The following is an 18,967-nucleotide window of genomic DNA, read 5'->3' as shown; positions in this document are numbered from 1 at the left end:
TCAGTGTGAAGGGCTGGGGGCTTGTCTACACTGCTCCACTCCCCAGTGGCTATCACAGGAGCCGTTTTTCAGAGGAGGTGGCTGGTGCCTACAGAATGGGTCAGGTGGGAGGTATGTTTAAACGGTGTCTTATACCCATACACACTATGCTTTTCCCATTCTGTGGTAGGTGTTCCATTACCCTCTTCCCTGGGATGGGGCCGGAAGGACTGTGCCTGGTCGGTGAGCAGGAAGGCTAAGTACAGGGACAACACAGATAGCATATTTGTCCATCAGGCTGGCTGGCTTGGGTCAGGTGTACCACCTCTGCAGTTCTCCTCAGAGTACACTACTGGGAGTCTGTGAGGTGGTATGATTACTCTGTGTCCAGAAACCACACATTTGCCCACATGGATGCCTGTCTGTTCCAGGGCACCTTTTTCAGATCAGCTGTAGGGCAGGCCATGTCCACAGAAAGATTTCTGACTTGGGTCCAGAGAGTCAAATGCCCCCTCCAGGAACCAACACTGGTGTAACTAACAAGGCAGGATCTCCTGACAGAACCTGAGCGATTACTCGATCTCTGTACCTCAGTTTCCCCAACTGAAACTGGAGAGAACTCCCACATGAGACAGTTGTGAGGATTATGAGTCAGTGTGTAAGATGCTCTGGAAAACCCTGGGTACGCAGTTGGTGCTGAGAAGCATGTCTGCCGTGCAGATGGTGCTAAAGATTTCCCAAAATGGTGCTCAATGAGCACTCGGAGAAGCACTCATCACACACCTGGCATTCAATGAGCACACATAAGCACACAGGCATCCAACTGGTGCTTAGTAACCATGTGGGGGAAAAAAAACACACTGCCAAGGAACACACTGGCACTTTATATATACACAGCAGAAGGTACAGGGTCTCGATAAGAAAATACACTCTGTGTTCAGGTGCACCCCACCACCACCCCCTCAGAACACCCCAGGTTGAGGACAGAGGGAAGGGGACAACCATAAATAGAGAAGAGAAGGGAAGATTAATGCTCTAAGGGGCAAACACAGGCGGGGAACACACTGCCGGGAGGAGACACAACCTCCTCTTCCCCGGAAGAGAGCAATATAAGCAGCACAGAACAGTAGCCACAATCAGGCCTGCAATGCCTGGCACGGGGCACCTAACGCGGGTAGGAGGGCGAGGGTGGGGGTGGATGGATGTGGGAAGGAAGAGAGCAGAGATGGCTTCCTTCCCTGTGGCAGGGCCAGAGCCCCTCAGTTTACATCCATGAACTCAGAGTTGGGTGGGGAACCGCAGGCAGGGGATGCTGGGGGGTCAGATGAACTGGGCTGGGGTTGCAGGCGACGCGCCACATCCTGGCGTTGGTAGAAGAGGACATAGGCTGCCTTGGACTGCAAGGAAAGGACAGGAGTCAGCGTGGGCTGGCTGCGGGCCAGGGGTCAGGAGAGGGGGAGAAGGAAGGGTGGAGATCACACCTCGATCTGATTCTCAGTTACAGGTGAGACACTGTTGTCATCGAAGTAATGCCACTGGCCGCTGTCCTTGTTGCAGGCAAATGTTGTGTCTGCAAGAGAGGGGTGCTGTCCACACCTACTCTCCTGCCCCAGAGAGGGTCCCCCCGGTCACTCCCCACTCCACCCACCATGATGACCTTGCCACCGGCTCAGTTATCTTAGTCACACACGGGACATCCTGCCCCCCAACCCCGGGCAAGCCCTGCCACAGCCCGGCACATACAGTGTCCATCACGCAGGCCCCCGTAATGATTGGAAACTGCGATGAGGTCATATTTGTACAGCTCTGGAGCTGACTCATTCTGTGGCTTGATGACAAACTCGGAGAAGTCCAGGTCCCTGTGGGAGAGGACAGTTACTCCCAATGTGCCCCTTCCGTACTCCCTGCCTCCCCCCACCCCAACCATCCTTCTCCAGCCCTCGCCCAGACCGGATAGGAAACTCCACAAGGGTGTCCAGCTTCTCGCGGGAGAACTTGGTATAGGAGAAGCGCTTCAGGTGGATGATGAGTGTCTCGGGCAACATCCACAGGTCTAGCTTCTTGGTGGCCAGCTGGTGCTGCTTGCAGGTGGGGCAGTACCTACAAACCAGAGCCCAAGTCAGCACACACACTGGCTGGGCATCTACCGCATGCTGTCCATTCTGTGTGGGTCCCATGGGCCCCAAGCAGTCCACAGAGATGCTGCTCTTCCTTCCCACCTGCCCCTTCCTCTCATCTGCTCTCCTGACACATTCAAATCCTGTCATTCATCAGGTACTACATTGCTTTTATACTAGTGTGTGTTTTGCTTGGTTTCTGCTCCACGAGCCATTCCTTTTTTTTTTTAAGATTTTATTTATTCATGAGAGAGAGAGAGAGAGAGAGAGAGAGAGAGAGAGAGAGGCAGAGACACAGGCAGAGGGAGAAGCAGGCTCCACACAGGGAGCCCTATGTGGGACTTGATCCCGGGACTCCAGGATCATGCCCTGGGCCGAAGGCAGGCACTAAACCACCAAGCCACTCAGGGATCCCCTGTTCATCTTATTTTAGAGCATGCCTCTGTCCCTCCACTTCTCTGTTTTCTCCATTTGCTCACTTGCTGGGGACTTACCAGCTGACCACCTATGGCTGACTCCTTTGGCCACTATTTTGTATTTCTGTTCCCCTCCTGCTCCACAGAGATGCTGCTTTAACTTTTGAGACTAGTTTTACCTTCTCGGTTGCCCTTTATATTTTGTTTATTCTGCAAAGATCTACTGAGCATGTCCTGCACCTCTCCCCCCACCCACCATTATGATCAGTGAGAAGAGACACATAGTAAAAACTTAAAAGTCTTCACCCTCAAGGGTTTACTCTTCCACAAAAAAAACCCCAAAAAAACAAAAAAAAGAGAGAGAAAGATACAAAAGGGGATTTAGGACAGGACACCAAATGGTATTACAGAGCTTGGAACAAAGTAATGCTTGGCTAGATGGAAAGGGCACAGGGAGGGAGAAGAGGACATAGGCTGCCTTGGTCAGGGGGAGTGGCTTCTAACAGGGTAGTAAGAGAAGAGCTCTGATAAGCTGATATGAGCCAAAGGAGTCCAGTCCTGCACACAGCTGGAGAACTGGAAGAAGAAACAGACAAGTGCTCTCAGGTGGGACACTAAGCCTGGGTGTTTGTGGCCAGAGTGGCAGGAAGGGTCCGAATGTGGGGCAAAGGAGGGAAATGTGCAGGTAAGAGGGATCTGGGCAGGCCATCCTACCCAACTACACCCACCACAGACCCCTATACTGGTCCCTCACCAGGGATTTTCCTTCTCCAGAGTCTCGACAGTGGTGAAGAGCTCAATGCACTCCTGCAGCCGCACAGGAGCCTTCTTCAGCACGTACCCAACACAGTCATGTTTCACGTAGCCCTAGGCCAGGGGGAGTAGATGGCCGGGAGTGAGGACAGTAGATGAAAGGGAGTGGAGGCAGAAGACACATGCCCCATGGTGAAGAGCATGGACTCTGAAGCTAGGAATCCAAGACCCTGGGAGCTCCGTGGTCATGGCTTGGAGGGGATGGTAGTGGCGGGTATGAAGGGTTTCGGGGGTGGAAACAACTGGGATCTCATTTACCTCGGCCTCCACCTCGTCATAGTAACGCTTCTTCATCTCTGGTTCCCAATCGATGGCAATGTACGGCTGGGCTGGGGGCGAGGGAGGTGGTCATGGGCCCTGCTGCCAAGGAAACCCCCCTCCCGCCTCCCAACCCTGGCTCACAGCTGAAGGAGACACCATGGGTATCCTCGTTGAAGGTTGAGCGGTCGCTGGTCCCATTGGAGTTCACTGTCTGCAGGGTGAACAGGTGCTTGCGCCGTGCCCTCTGGGGCCAGTGAGATGGTCCAGGGGAGTTGTCCACGGGGGCACGGCTTCCGCCTGCGACTCCAGAGCTGGGCCCCGCCTGCTCCGGCCCAGAATCCTGGGAGCTGGCCCCAGCCATGTGTCCTGGTTTGGGGATGTTGTCCTTATCCTCTATGTCTGCTAGGATTAGGGGAGGGTGGCAGGCACAGGTCTGTGTGAGCCCCAGGCGGCTGAGACAGCAGTACGCATCCAGGTGGACCTACCCCAGACCCTCACCCCCATGACCCTCCCTCGGGCCCTGGCATGGCTTGTATAGACCCTCATCCTTGTCGATCCTCTCTCCTTCCTCTTCCTTACCTTTCTCATCCCCGTCATCTTCGTCATCCGAGCTGGGTCTGGTCACATAGCGCCTGCCAAGAGAACATAGGAGCCTCTTGAGGAGGGATGCAAGGGCAGGGAGGCCAGGGCCCAGGATTCTACTTTGCTTATGATGGGAAACCACTGGCACACCCCCACATGAGCAGCTGAGGAGATGACATAGAAACGCATGAAGAGGTGGCTCGACAAGGTAGGATCTCGTGAGCCATGACTAAGGAGTATGGACCTTAAGTACGATAAGCCACTTTAAACACACGATCAGCTGTAAACTTTGATCAGGGAAGGCCTCTGAGCAACAGACTCGTTAGGGAGAGATTAAGCCAGAGAACGCACCGCTCCAGATTTTAGGTACAATGGAAATCTCTTAGTAAAAATCCAAATAGCCATGCCCCTTAAGGAGAGAGTGATCACGTATAAGACAAAGTTGTGTATACTTTGTCCTTTTTGTTGACCCCTGTTATCCTCAACACCCAGGAGAGAGGGAGGCAAAGCCAGAGGTTTAGACAAAGAAAAAAACCCTACAAGCTCCCTCTGGCCACGTTAAGCTTAGCTGTCTTTTGGAAGTGGATGGGGGTTGGCAACAAGCAACTCAACACCCAGGTCTGAGTTCAAACCCCATCCTTCCCTTGCCCCTCAGAAGGCAGACTCACGAGAGGCGGTACAGCAGGATGTGATAGAGGGCATCCCAGGAGAGCCGGTCACGGGGCACCGACACCAGGAGAGGGTGCCCAAAGAGCATGAGGCCATAGTAGGAGTTGTTGTAGTCCCGGGCTGGGGTGCGCTCTCGCAGGTAGATAGGAAGCACAACGTCTTCCCTGGAGTTTTCACCAATAGCAGACCTGCCTGACACCTCATATCTGTGGCGGGGTGGTGCGGGGGGGGGGGAGACATCAGGTCACACCTGATCAGGACACTCAAGAGGGACTTGTGGACGATGCCCCACCCACTCACCCCACACAGCCCAGCCTAGAACTTTTTTTTAAAGGGTCTGAAGAGCCACCCAGTGTTATGTGCTTTACAAACTGGTAGACGGTACAACACTTGGTTTCTGTGATGTTTTACAAAGCACTCTGGTGTTAGGAAAACACTGAGAAGATTAACACCAATTTTTAGTGACAAAGGGATCTAAAACCATTTTGTTTTTGGAAAACACTCCTTGAAAAAAAAAAAAAAAAAAGGAAAACACTCCTTGGTTTAAAAAGATCTCGGGGATGCCTGGGTGGCTCAGCAGTTGAGCATCTGCCTTCAGCTCAGGGTGTGATCCTGGTCCAAGGATTGAGTTCTGCATTAGACTCCGTGCAGGGAGCCTGCTTCTCCCTCTGCCTATCTCTCTGCCTGTGTCTCTTATGAATAAATAAATAAATAAATAAATAAATAAATAAATAAATAAATAAATAAATAAAATCTTAAAAAAATATATCTTCTCCACTCAAGATGCACTTTCTATTTTATTCTTTTTAGCTTTTTTTTTTTTAAGATTTATTTGAGTGAGTGAGAATGAGAGAAAGCACGCATGTGTGCACAAGTGCAAGTGGGAGGGAGGCGCAGAGGGAGAGAATCTCAGATTCCCTACTGAGTGGGAAGCCGAATGCAGGGCGCCATCTCATGACCCTGAGATCATGACTGAGTTGGAATTGTAAGTCGGACATTTAACTGACTGAGCCATCCAGGCGCCCCTGCACTTCATATTTTAGTTACCCAAAGATTTCTCTTTTTTTAAATAAAGATTTTATTTATTTATTCATGAGAGACACAGAGAGAAAGAGACAGACAATAGGCAGAGGGAGAAGCAGGCTCCATGCAGGGAGCCCAACGTGGGACTCTAGGATCATGCCCTGAGCCAAAGGCAGACGCTTAAATGCTGAGCCACCCAGGCATCCCACTACCCAAAGATTTCAAATTTTTTAAAAAAATATTTTATTTATTTATTTATTTATTTATTTATGAGAGAGAGAGAGAGAGAGAGGAGAGGAGAGAGGGAACAGACACAGGCAGAAGGAGAAGCAGGCTCCATGCAGGGAGCCCGACGTGGGACTCGATCCCTGGGCTGAAAGCGGCGCTAAACCGCTGAGCCACCTGGGCTGTCCAAAGGTTTCAAATTTATTCTGAATGCTCTTATGTTCAAAAAATATCTTAGTGTTCCCTATTTCACAAATCACTTTTGATTTTTGAGGACTGCAACAGGAGTTAAGGAATGAAGATCGAGCTTCTGATACACACAGGAGGTACTTAGTGACTGAATAAAATAAAGAAACATGAGCCTCCACCATGTAAGAAGAAAGAGAACACCCTATAAAACGATGTCTTGCCCACCCCACTGACAGCCCCAAGCCTCCTGCTCTACTAAGGCACATGGCTAAAGCCCTGAACAAGGCAGGTGCCGTGGGAGTCAGGCCAAAGGGGACAGGGAAGTTGGTTACGAGGAGATTCCTGAGTAGCCCCTAAATCCCCTGGTCCCCTCACTCACATGAAAATATCATCGCGGTCCAAGATGCTGCTCAGAGACTCCTCTAGCTGGTAGATCTTATAGAAGCGGTGGCTAAAGACATCAGCCACCATCATCTGGGAATGGAATGCAGAGAGGAGGCTGGTCAGTCTGCAAGGTCTCCCCAGGCCCTCTGCCTCCCTGCCCCTAAATCCCACCCTCTCTGTGCCTGCAGAGCCTCACCCTTTCTGGCGACATGCCAGTGTGTTTGGCCAGAGCCACACACAGATCCGAGATCTTGCCCTTCTTGGGGACCACGAGCCGGTGCTGAGGGAAGAACAGTATCCACAAAAGAGCAGAAGGGTATGTGATGAGTTAGTGTGGGCAACATTAAGGTATGGCAGAGTAATCAAACTGACTACACTCCTTATTCTATTCTCGTATCACCATCACCTCATACCTGCTCCGGCTTGCGGCGAGGATCCATGGAGACAAAGAAGACCTCCATGACCCTCTTGTGGCTGACAGGCAGTGGGACACTGAGGTAGCAGAAAGGGTCGAAGGTCACAGATACGTTGCCGCAATCAGGGCACACCAGCGTGGACTTGAAGAGACCATGGAAAGTGTCCACAATCACAGAATCATTCCGCCGTTTGTGGTTCTGCCAGGCCTCCTGAGCGACCTCCTATTGACAGTGTGGGTGTCAAGGTTTGCCCAGGGCAGGGGAAACCATAGTTTGGGGTGGATATGCATGGGGTTGAAGTCAAGGCTAGGCCATGGCAAAGTCCAGAGACAGAATTACAGCTAGGGGTATCTGAAGCTATCAGATTGGGTTTTATTTGGGCAGGAGACTGAGTGAGGGTCAACTCTGGGCTGGAGCCCAGGCTGGGACTAGGGTTGGAGATGATGTCAGGCAGGGTGTGGGATACCCCGGGGAGGCCAGAAAATCCCGGGTGGTTTTAATGGAGCTCTCAGGATGGGGTCTCTGAGGAGTGCCTACCTGATCTGGCCGTCCAGCAGCATCACACAACTCCACATATTCCTTCTTCTTGACACGATTGAGGTCCTCATGTAGCCCATCCAGGAGGAACGACAGCAGCTCCTGTGAGTCATGCTGCTGGTAGCCCAGAAACTGGGATGCAAAGTGGCCAACCTTGGTCTGAGAAGATGGGTAGGGTGGTCAGAGCGAGACAGCGTCAGCTGGGGCAGGGTGGAGGTGGGGGGTGGAGGAGGGGCAGGGGCAGCCCAGGGCTGAGTCACACCTTGAACACATGAGGCACAATGGACCGGTGGTGGCCGGACCAGGCCTGCTTCACCAGGTCTGCGTAGGCCTCTGCGATCTCACCCTTCATGCCCAGTGGGTTGCAGAAGTTGAGCTCTTCCAGGTAGCGGTTTTTGAGGAAGTACTCGGTGAGCTGTGGCACATTGCTGAGGCACTGCAGGAGGCAGGGCCCAGGAAAATGAGGCAGAGAAGGCGATGAATAAGGTAGAGACCGAAATAAGGAAGCAAAGAGGAAGGGGGAGGCAGGGAGGTGGGGGAGAGAAGGAAGAATGTGGTGACAAAGGAGAGAAGAAACCAGGAAAGAAGGGGCAATCAGAGGGAGAGGGTACTGGTGTTTCTGGGAGTACTATGGCTAAGTCAAGTCTGACCTGTGGGGCCCCAGCCTCCAACCTGACCCCTTGCCCTGCAATCCCCTGCCCCCCGCAATCCTCATCACTTGGAGCCCACCCCTGTGGCTGTGCCAGACACAGCTCTACTCGCCCAACCTGCAGGGCTGAGTTCATGAAGCACGTGTTGCCCAGGTTGGTGAGACCGCAGATGCCTGGCTGGCCCTGGAATTTCTCCTCCTCCTCCAATGCAGTGTTCCTAGGGTGGAGGGGAACTCTCATCAGCTGAAGGCCAATTACATGCAGGTGTGATGGGCTCATGAGCACTGTCATCCTGCCTACTGGGGGACCCCACTCTGGGCCGGATACTGCATGTGCTTACACGGCCTGTGGCTGGGCACTGGGCCAAGTGCCATCCTTGTTTCGGGTCTCCATAATGACCACCTGAGTTGAGGAAGAGAAAGAAAAGCAGGAAGGCACTCAGGGAGGGCCTATGGGAACCTTACCCTCACTTCCACCAACCTGAGCACTGCCGGGGAGCAGGAGAGCCCTCCCCACCCTCACCTGCCCTGTCTTGAGGGCAGCGTCAAGCACTGTGACACGTGTGTTGCACAACCTCTCGAAAGAGCCCTCTGCGTTCTTGATCCACAGCCGTGTCTCTTCCTGAGGGCTCACCAGGAAGTGCTCTCGGGCGGTGCGCAAAACGAGGTCTGTGGAAGGTGGCAGAGCACATTCAAGGTCTTCCTGGGACCCTGAATGATCGACCCATCTCTGCATCAGACCCTGATGCATCCTCACATACCTTGCTCACTTGAGTCAATACCTGTGTCCTTGAGCAAAATTACCGGTGCATGCTCAGGACTTGAGACCCCCAGTAAATATTCTCTGCCACACCATTTAAGCCACCAGGCTGCAACTCACATACCCTCAGGACCATAAGGCACCCCCTCCAACCAGGGCCTCTGCCCAACTTAACCAATACCTTCTTGGTCCTCCGAAGTCTGACCAATGCCTTCTCAGTTGGCCATAGCCAAAACCCAGGCATTCCTAGATCATTGAGATCATTGAGCTATGGGAACGCCAACTCACTCTGTGACCCTCAGACTCACCAACAGAATCTGTATGGCTGAATTGAGCAGTGTGAGGTGTGTCCATATCACTGTGCCGGACAAGCAGCAGTTCTACTGGGTACACTTCCACCTTCTGGACGCTGGGCAGCTCCACAACCTGGAAGGTGGGAGGTGCATACACAGGTGTACCCACATGGCACATATACACAGGCACAAGCACGACAACCTCTGAGATCAGAGGAGCACGCATATAGACAAACACACACTTGAGAAACACTGAGATACTTGAGGGGAGAGGAGTGCAGACAAGGTATATCTACACAGCATAATGGAGACCCGTGTACACACAGGTCTAGACCCACCCTGGGCCTACAGGGCCTTTCTCCTACTCCATTCCTCAAGAATCTAACCCGAGCACCCTCCCTCATTTGCTATACCTTGCGTTCAATGGGTGGCTGGCCATGCTCTAGACCATACCAGTCGACCAGGTAATGCCAAGCAGCCGCTGGGAGCAGCACATAGTCCTCACCTTCCACTAGACCCTTCTTGAGGTGCCAGTTTACCTGGTCTGTCGGGGGCAGAGGAAGAATCAGGGTAAGAAAGTGGTAAGTCACTCTGGCCATCTCATCAATGATCTAGCTCAGTGAAGAGGCTTATGATCATTTGTTGTAGGGACAGAGGGGACAAGAACTCTGGGGCTGGGCTAGGTAGGGAGAGGCCAGGTACCTTCAAAGAGGTCAGCATTATTGATGCAGCCAGGGAATGTGCCGGAGTCCTGGTCTCCTCCCTGCACGTACACTTCCCACCGTTTGTACCAGTGCTGTTCCACGAGGAACCTGGACCAGACAGGTAACAAGGGTATCACATGGCTACCTGGAGTTAGTGGCACCACTTCCCATGGTTATTAGACTAAAAGAATCAACATGCTGCAAGTCAAGATGTTAAATTTCACGTACACCTAAAACTAATACTGTGGCATATGTCAATTATAACTCAATAAAAAAGGGAAATCTCTCCCAGAATTCAACAAGAAAAAAAAGTTTCACCATCGTATGAAAATAATTGAAAGCAAAATATATTCAGTGCAACTCAGGTTTGGATAGATTACCAAATTTCTTAGGATACTAAGAGACTGGATTAAGAACAAAAATTGGCAAAACTCCAAACAAAACAAAACAAACCACCAACTCACACCCATGGTGCCAGGAAATATGAGGTTTTATTATAGAACAAAGAATTAGGCTGAAAATTGTCTGTTATTTACACCTAATGTTATAATAAAGCTTTAGCCATTCATTAAGTGTGCAGTCTTTGTAAAGAATATATAAATGGAGAATAAGAAATTAATTTTTTTTAGAAATTAATTATTTAAATTCTGGAAACCTGCTCAGAAACTGAGAGGAATTTAAAATGCTAAAAGAATCGTAAGGTTTTCCTTCAAAGACTGCATCTCACCATGTTTCATCATTTTTGTGTTGAAAAGTTTATTTTGGGGGATCCCTGGGTAGCTCAGTGGTTTAGCGCCTGCCTTCGGCTCAGGGCATGATCCTGGGGTCCCAGGATCGAGTCCCACATGGGGCTCCCTGCATGGAGCCTGCTTCTCCCTCTGCTTGTGTCTCTGCCTCTCTCTGTGTATCTCTCATGAATAAATAAATAAAATCTTTAAAAAAATTTATTTTGGCTTTATAATAGGTCTCTGAGCTTATGGTAACTAGCTCATTCTTCTTCTTCTTCTTCTTCTTCTTCTTCTTCTTATTATTATTATTATTATTATGGCAAAAAGCAGCACATGCCATAAACTTTAGCATCTGAACTATTTTTAAGTGTATAGCTTGGACAGTTCTCTTTTAAAAGAGAAAAAAATTTTAAAGGTTTTATTTATTTACTCATGAGAGAGAGAGACAGACAGACAGACAGGCAGAGACACAGGCAGAGGGAGAAGCAGGATCCATGCAGGGAGCCCGATGCAGGACTTGATCCCGAGATTCCATCCCGGAACTCCAGGATCACGCCTTGAGCCGAAGGCAGACGCTCAACCGCTAAGCCAGCCACCCAGGCACCCAAAAGAGAAACTTTTATATGCACTATACCTAGGATAAACATTTAAGACTGCTAAAGCCTGGCTCTATAAAATGTCATGAGCAATTCTTAAGTCTGGAAAAGACTTGACAGAGTAAAAATGCTAAATAAATTTTAGCAAGTTACTGTTTCAATCCCAGGGTTTGGAACTCAAAGCTCACATACACAGACACACAAACCCGGTCCCACACTTAGAAATCTGCTCTGCTATGGGATTTTTGATACATAAGAGGCTGTCCCAAATAGTTAACTACCTCAAATAAACACCTTTTAAAATACTACTCTCACACTGTAGTGATTAGTGTGCTAGCAATTTAACCTTTAAATGGGATTCTTTAAAATTACAACTTTCCTGTATTCATAAAAGGCTGAGGGAGATGGGGGAGATGGAGGGCTAGAAAACCTTGCAATAGTCACGAGTAACCTGGACAGGCACGCATGCACACATTTTGGTGGGGTTTTGTTGTTTTTACTGCACTGAGCCCCACAGACCCCGCACATGACTCATGCCAGGAACACACATCCTCCTTATCCCAGTGGCACATGCCCCAATCTCCCATCACTCTCTGGAATACCCCATCACTGACCCTACCCCTCCACCACTCATACCCATAAACCCATCCTTCACCCTCGTGGCTTTCACTGCCTCCACTGACGTCTATGACGTTAATTTCTTCAGTAAAGCTCCATTATGGTTACCGGGACTTTCAATGCAAAGGGCATCATTGCTCAACTTTTTTTGTTTTTAAGCCAGATTTTTTTAAATTTTTTATTTATTTATGATAGTCACACACACACACACAGAGAGGCAGAGACACAGGCAGAGGGAGAAGCAGGCTCCATGCACCGGGAGCCCGATGTGGGACTCGATCCCGGGTCTCCAGGATCGCGCCCTGGGCCAAAGGCAGGCGCCAAACCGCTGCGCCACCCAGGGATCCCCTAAGCCAGATTTTTAAGGAAAACCAACATTAAAATCACTCCCTAGCATACATCTGAAACTAATGTAACACTGCACATCAACTATACTGCAATTAAAAAAAAAATCACTCTGCGATCCCTGGGTGGCGTAGCGGTTTGGCACCTGCCTTTGGCCCAGGGCGCGATCCTGGAGACCCAGGATCGAATCCCATGTCGGGCTCCTGGTGCATGGAGCCTGCTTCTCCCTCTGCCTGTGTCTCTGCCCCTCTCTCTCTCTCTGTGTGACTATCATAAATAAAATTTAAAAAAAAAAATCACTCTGCAGCCCTTAGCAAAACCCCCATACCTGGCTACAACCTGAATTTCTAGAGTCTTCACAGGAGACTCAAGTTTTATAGCAATTTCACAGAACAGGACTACCAGATTTCTTCGCTTCAAGAACACTTTAAAAATGCCTCTGAAATGGGGATGTCTCATCATCTGTCAGACCAGATGGCAGTCATGACATAGTTGTCATTGTCTGAGAGGGAAGCACCCACACTGTTAGATTTATCTCTAGGTATTTGATTTGAGAAGATGCGATCATAAATGGTGTATCTTTCAAATTTAAATTTTCCTACTTCTTTCCTTCTTCCTTTGTTATTTATCACTGTGTTTTTACAAAGTTGACTGTAAGTATTTTCTGTCCTTACTTCAATTTATCTTTTTTCTTTTTTTTAAAAAAATATTTATTTATTTATTCATTCATTCATTCATTCATTCATTGATAGACAGAGAGAGAGAGAGAGAGAGAGAGAGAGGCAGAGACACAGGCAGAGGGAGAAGCAGGCTCCATGCCAGGAGCCCGACGCAGGACTCGATCCTGGAACTCCAGGATCGCGCTCTGGGCCAAAGGCAGGCGCCAAACCGCTGAGCCACCCAGGGATCCCCTATCTTTTTTTTCTAATGATTATTCTTGATTTGTCTTTACCAAATTCAGAATAATAATACTGTTAAAATGTTCTCTTATGGGGATCCTTGGGTGGCTCAGCGGTTTGGCGCCTGCCTTTGGCCCAGAGCGCGATCCTGGAGTTCCAGGATCGAGTCCTGCGTCGGGCTCCTGGCATGGAGCCTGCTTCTCCCTCTGCCTGTGTCTCTGCCTCTCTCTCTATGTCTATCATGAATAAGTAAATAAAATCTTTTAAAAAATGTTCTTTATGGCTAAACTATGTCTGAGAGATAACACAAAGATTTGCTCCTTTGACCTATAAAAGGAATGGCAATAGGCATAATTAAGTTTAATTAAAATTCTCCAAATTTCAATGAACTTAAAACTTTTATAAAAGCTCTTTCATTTTCCAAACTTAGTATTTTCTTTCAATTTTATTGTTTTTAATTTTAATTCTAGTATAGTTAACTCAGTTTCAGGTGCACAATATAGTGATTCAATAATTCTATATACGTTACTCAGTGTTCATAATGTACTCTTTAACAAACTTAATGTTTTTTAAAAATGACAAATCAAAAAGCAAATTTATCTTCCTAGCTTAATTATATTAATTATAATTAGATACACAAACATCTTTCAATAATTGCCTATTTTTCAAGCTAAAAAGCATACTCCTGTTCAAGCAACAAAGACTGGTACATTTACTGTCTACCAAAAGATTTCCCACTCCAGGACTCTAAACTCATAAATTCTCTCTCCCCAGTTCATGAAAAGTCTGAACAAGCACTAGGGGGATGAACTCAATGACAAGGGAATTGCCAGTCTTTGTTTATTTCAGTCTTTCATTATATCCAGAAATCAAGGCATAGCCACCTTGTTTAAGAGCTACGCAGCAATCACCAAAGAAGCGAAAACTGCTGATTTAGTTCTAGCATCTTCGTTACACTTAAAATGGTCCTCCATGTTGTACAGACTTCTCCACTGATAGAAAAGCCTCAACATTTCTAAGGTTAGTCCTTCACCTCTAATGGAACACTGTCACTTTCCCTTCACACATCACTATCCACTCTGCAACACTGAACCCAGCCACACTCCTTCTTTTATCCGAACAAAGAATCTCTTGCCTGCTGCTTACCTGTTAGAAAACTACCCACACCCTGCACAAACCATCTAGAGACTCCCTTTCCTCTCCCTGATTTAATTATGTTTGTAGATGGTTCATCCTCAAAAAGAAAAACTGGAATTTGCCAAGGAAGCTATACTATCACAGATATTAATTTACTCTTAAAATATAAGCTTCTCCTAGAGATTTAAATCAGTTCAGATAGCCAAATTACTTCCCCTTGCCCAGATCTGCCAGCTGACGAAAAGAAGGTGTAAAATATTAATATTGGTATTAGATATGATTTGAGGATTATTAGTCTGTGACTTTGTAAACACACATTTCCTGACCACTGCAGCAAACCTCTATCAAATCAACAGCAAATTAAAAAACCTTGAAATGCTTTGCTCTCACCTAGGTAGATAAGCATTTAAAAAATGGAGCTATGGAAAAATGCTTCATGGTATCAGCTACAATAGCAGAGATAAACTGGCGTCAATACTGAACCAACATTGGTGGGGTAATTTTTTTTATTGACAGAACATAATTTTATTTTATTTTATTTTATTTATTTATTTATTTATTTATTTATTTATTTATTTATTTATTTTATTGGAGTTCAATTTGCCAACATATAGCATAACACCCAGTGCTCATCCCGCCAAGTGTCCCCCTCAGTGCCCATCACCCAGTCACCCCAACCCCCCCCCGCCCACTTCCCCTTCCACTACCCCTTGTTCATTTCCCAGAGTTAGGTGTTTCTCATGTTTTGTCATCCTCACTGATATTTTCACTCATTTGACAGAACATAATTTTAAAAATTTCACATAAAATTAGCCATTTTCAAGTGAACAGTTTGGTGGCATTTAGTACATTCACAATGTTGTGCAACCATGACCTCTATCTAGTTCCAAAACATTTTCAACACCCAAAAAAGGAAATCCATACGGGTGGGGTAACTAAAGGGTACTGTCACAAGGAGGCTGTAAAGGCATGATGCATCAGGAACCAAAGCCCCCAACCCTGTTTGAACACATCCAAATGAACTATAAAAGATGATCCAGTTATTGTTTATTCTCAGCAGGGTGGAATGAGGCTTTTCCTTGCCCGAGAGCTACAGCACAACAGTTAAAAAAGAAAAAAAAAAAGATTTCGTATTCTCTATTTGGGGAATTTCAATTTGTTTCTGAACTCTCCAGTAACAGGGATACACATATTGTGATTAGAGAACTCTAAAATAAGCAAACCTCACTCAGAACAGCCCTTAGGTGAGAGCATGCCTGCGGTGTCTGAGGAACAGGAGTCCAATATGGCTGGATGGAGAGAGTTGGGGGGGTGGGCAGTGGTAATCAGAGCAGGGGGACCAGACTTTCTAGTCCTTGTAAGAATTTTAGCATTTACACTGCACGATGGGACGCTGTTAAAACGTTTTGAGGAATGGATGGCTATAATATGTTTTTAAAAGAATTACCGCATACGGAAAGAGAAAAATACTACCTTTATAGTGGAGAAACAGGGCAGATACCATCTTCACCAAATGATCAAGGTTAACGTCACCAATGACGTAATGTGGATACCGTATACCATCTGATATGATGCAAAGGGCACACGGTACGCCTCTAGTAGGATTTCACATATATCCTCCATGAAATGAAAGCTTAGACCACAAATACTATTTAGGGATGCATACAGAAGTGGAAAAACGTTAACAAATTGAAAAATTCAGAATAATAGTGGTGCAGGGAGAGGGATTTCCATCTGGGAGGAGACTTCTTAAGCTAACGGTCTGATATCTTAACCTGAATGGTGAATTCACAAATTTTTATTATTCTTTTTTTTACTTTGAAATAGACTCAGAAAAAATTGCAAAGATAATATAAAGAATTCCCGTATACCCTTCATCCACATTTCCCAAATTTAACATTTTAGCCATTTGCCTCATCGTTTCTTTAAATACATCTTTACATACGCTATTTTTTTCCAACCATTTGCGAGTAAGCGGCTTACACGATGGTTCTTTATCCGAAAAATTTCAGCATGTATTCCCTTAAAAAAATTCTCTTTCATAACCACAATTATCCAAAGCAAGAAATTATCACTACTAATATCTAATCTACAAGCCTCAGTCAAATTTCATCAATTTTCCCATTAACATCTTTTACAATAAAAAAAGAGAAATCAATCTTATGAGAAAAATCCTGATTTTTAAATAATTTATTTTTCTGCTCCGGGATCCAATGCAGGATCACACATTGCATTTAGTTATGATTCTTTAAATCCCATTAATTCCTTCAATCTGGAACAGTTCTTCATCCTTTGTCTTTCACGACCTTGAAATTTTTGAAAAGCACAGGCCGTTTATTTTTACAGAATGTCCATCAATCTGGGCTACGTAAACGTTTTATGCAATCTTTTTAGGTCTTACGTATATCACAATTTAAAAAATGAGATGCAACTTGGCGAGAAATAAAATAAATCCAGAAACTGTATTTCAAGCACTGGTTAGCCAAGAAATCAGTAAAACAAGCCGATTTATCAAGACACGCATTGACATTTTAAAAAATAACTATTCCTCCTGATTATAAAAACGAAGCAGTACTAAAACACAAAACAAATGTAATAGCGAAGGCCCCTCCCGTGCCAATCACCTGCACTTTCTCCCGTCCTGGGAAGAAGGCCTCGGCCAGAGGCAAAAACCTCGCCGCGTCACAAACTTTGCTCATTCGCAGGCGCCATTTTCTGCTTCACAGGCACTACCTCCCCTCTGCAGTCTTTCCTTGGCCTCAGGACACGCCCCTCAGCGTCCGTCACAAGCCTCGTTCCCAGGCGCCAGCTCCCTCCACCACGCAGGCTCCGACTCCTTCCCTCCGCCCACAGCCCTACGGCTCGGATTCCGCTCTTCTGCCTGACGTCATCCCCGCCTAGCTCTCAGGCGCGGAGAAACCGCAGGCCGCCGCGCCGCCAGATGCTACTTAACGCCACGCAGACCACGCCCCTCGGCCTAGGTTGCGAGTTCCATCACGCACTCCCGGCCCCACCCCCTCGCCTCTCCAAAACAAACCTCCAGTTCTCAGGCCTGGGGCGCCACCATACAGGCCCCGCCTTTTTCCCCAGACAAGGCGATCCACTCACAGGCACTTCCCCGCCCCTCCCGTCCTCAGTCTCACAGGCCACTCCCCCGCCCCCACAGCAATTCTTCGGACCTCAGCTTCCACGTTCCCCCAGCCGAGGCTCCGTTCGCAGCCCTGTCTCACCAGCTTTCGCCCGCACGCAGTGGACGCTCTCGCCCACTCTCGCTGTTTTCGATTTGGCGCCACTGGCTCTCCAGGCCCGGCACCGCTTCGCGCTGCGGCTCTCGGTCTTCAGCCGCAGCCGCCACATTCGCTGCGACCGCCGCCATCACCGTTCGCCCTCCTCTCACAACCACCGCAGCTGGAGATAGGAAGAGGCCCCTCAACGGCCACTTCCGGATTCTGGTCCCGGAAACGGAAACAGAGCCCCCCAAACAGCCAGGGGGCTACTGCCATCTTGGAAAGGGACCCCACGCTCGCACGCGTGGACCGGCTAGGCGGGCGTGGGACTGTGGGCGGTGATCTCTGCGGCCAATGGGCGGGGCAAAACCTCCAGTTAGGGACTAAGGAAGACAAAGGTGCCTTGTAGGATTTTAAAGCCATGTTGAGTCAGGGCAAAAGGTGGTGTGGAAAGGTGGAGGGTGAGGTCCCGCTATGACGAGGACATTTTGGGGAGTGCTCAGGGACACGAAGGTTCCGCGCTTTCTCGGTCCCATGCTTTGCTGGGGACCACGGCCCCTACCCTGAGAGTTTTTGTTAGCCTGACCAGAATGCCCTACCTATTCACTGCGCTGCTCTTGTCCATCAGAACCTAATACAAAAAAGGTCACCACCCAAGCCTACGGGCTGCTTCCCTGCCTGAACTAGATTTATTTTCCTGACAAACGTGTTGAAGGCAAGTCAGCCTCAGGCCCAGTGTATTTGTTGGCGTTATAGCAATGATAACTAATAATAGTTGGCCCTGTTTAAATGCTTTATTGCACGTAAAAGGTAGCCTTAGGCAACAGATAAACATCACCGTCCCCTACGGACATCAAAGGGGCAAAGTGAGGACCAGAAACACTCATTCATTTTGCCCCAGCTAGTAAAAAACACCGAGCTGTGGTTCGAACTCAGAGCTGTGACCTTAAGCACAAGGCCAAACTGTGATTTTAGGCTTCCTACTGGTTCAGGAGACCTTCTCAGGAGGGTTCACAAAGTCAAAACTATTTTCACAATACTTTTGCATTGTCAAGCTGTCTTGCATGTGTGATGGAATATTCTGAGAGGCTATATAAGCAAAAGCTCTTTAGATGTCCTCAATTTTTAAGACTATTAAAGGGATCATGACCAAAAAGTTTAGAACCATTGCCCCAGGTCAGGAGTTCTCAATCAAGATCTATTGACATTTCTGTTGTGGGAAGCATTGTAGGATATTTAGTTGCATCCCTGCCATTTACCCACTGGATAGCAGTATCATCCCCTAATTTTCTCATCACCAAAAGTGTCTCTAGACTTTGCCAGTGTTCCCTGGGGGTGGAGATCTCTGGTTGAGAACCACTGCACTAGGCTCTGTCATCCTTTTCTGCTGAGGCTTCTAG

At 47.9% G+C, this 18,967-nt stretch overlaps 1 protein-coding gene across 5 annotated transcripts; it reads right to left on the bottom strand.

Annotated features, from left to right (window-relative positions):
• Positions 1-843: 843 nt before the first annotated feature.
• Positions 844-17,829, bottom strand: USP11 (ubiquitin specific peptidase 11). Of its 5 annotated transcripts, none has more exons than XM_055338718.1 (21): positions 17,571-17,829; positions 10,016-10,125; positions 9,727-9,857; positions 9,329-9,446; positions 8,784-8,929; positions 8,602-8,663; positions 8,379-8,478; positions 7,874-8,047; positions 7,612-7,770; positions 7,072-7,296; positions 6,855-6,938; positions 6,654-6,748; positions 4,837-5,043; positions 4,166-4,218; positions 3,728-3,952; positions 3,584-3,654; positions 3,267-3,379; positions 1,930-2,079; positions 1,723-1,838; positions 1,461-1,549; positions 844-1,376 (listed from the first exon to the last, which is right to left on the bottom strand). In XM_055338718.1, the coding sequence occupies exons 1-21, from the start codon at positions 17,714-17,716 to the stop codon at positions 1,239-1,241; spliced, it is 2,712 nt and encodes a 903-aa protein (XP_055194693.1). In that variant the 5' UTR covers positions 17,717-17,829; the 3' UTR covers positions 844-1,238. The 5 variants fall into 5 exon arrangements, with proteins under 5 accessions (XP_055194693.1, XP_055194689.1, XP_055194690.1 ...); XM_055338714.1 differs by having other exon boundaries at positions 3,728-3,988; positions 17,571-17,828; XM_055338715.1 differs by having other exon boundaries at positions 3,728-3,985; positions 17,571-17,828.
• Positions 17,830-18,967: the final 1,138 nt, after the last annotated feature.

This window comes from Nyctereutes procyonoides, unplaced genomic scaffold, assembly GCF_905146905.1.
Source record: "Nyctereutes procyonoides isolate TBG_1078 unplaced genomic scaffold, NYPRO_anot_genome, whole genome shotgun sequence".
NCBI lineage: Eukaryota > Metazoa > Chordata > Mammalia > Carnivora > Canidae > Nyctereutes > Nyctereutes procyonoides.
The sequence above is the reverse complement of the archived record's forward strand: the minus strand, read 5'-3'. Positions and strand labels throughout refer to the sequence as shown.

Coding starts and splice junctions, on each gene's coding strand:
- USP11 (XM_055338714.1), bottom strand. CDS start 17,716: ATGGCGGCGGTCGCAGCGAATGTGGCGGCTGCGGCTGAAGACCGAGAG. Junction 8,930..9,328: donor CAGCCATACAGATTCTGTTG/GTGAGTCTGAGG, acceptor CACCTTCCACAG/ACCTCGTTTTGCGCACCGCC. Junction 1,550..1,722: donor GGGCCTGCGTGATGGACACT/GTATGTGCCGGG, acceptor CCTCTCTTGCAG/ACACAACATTTGCCTGCAAC.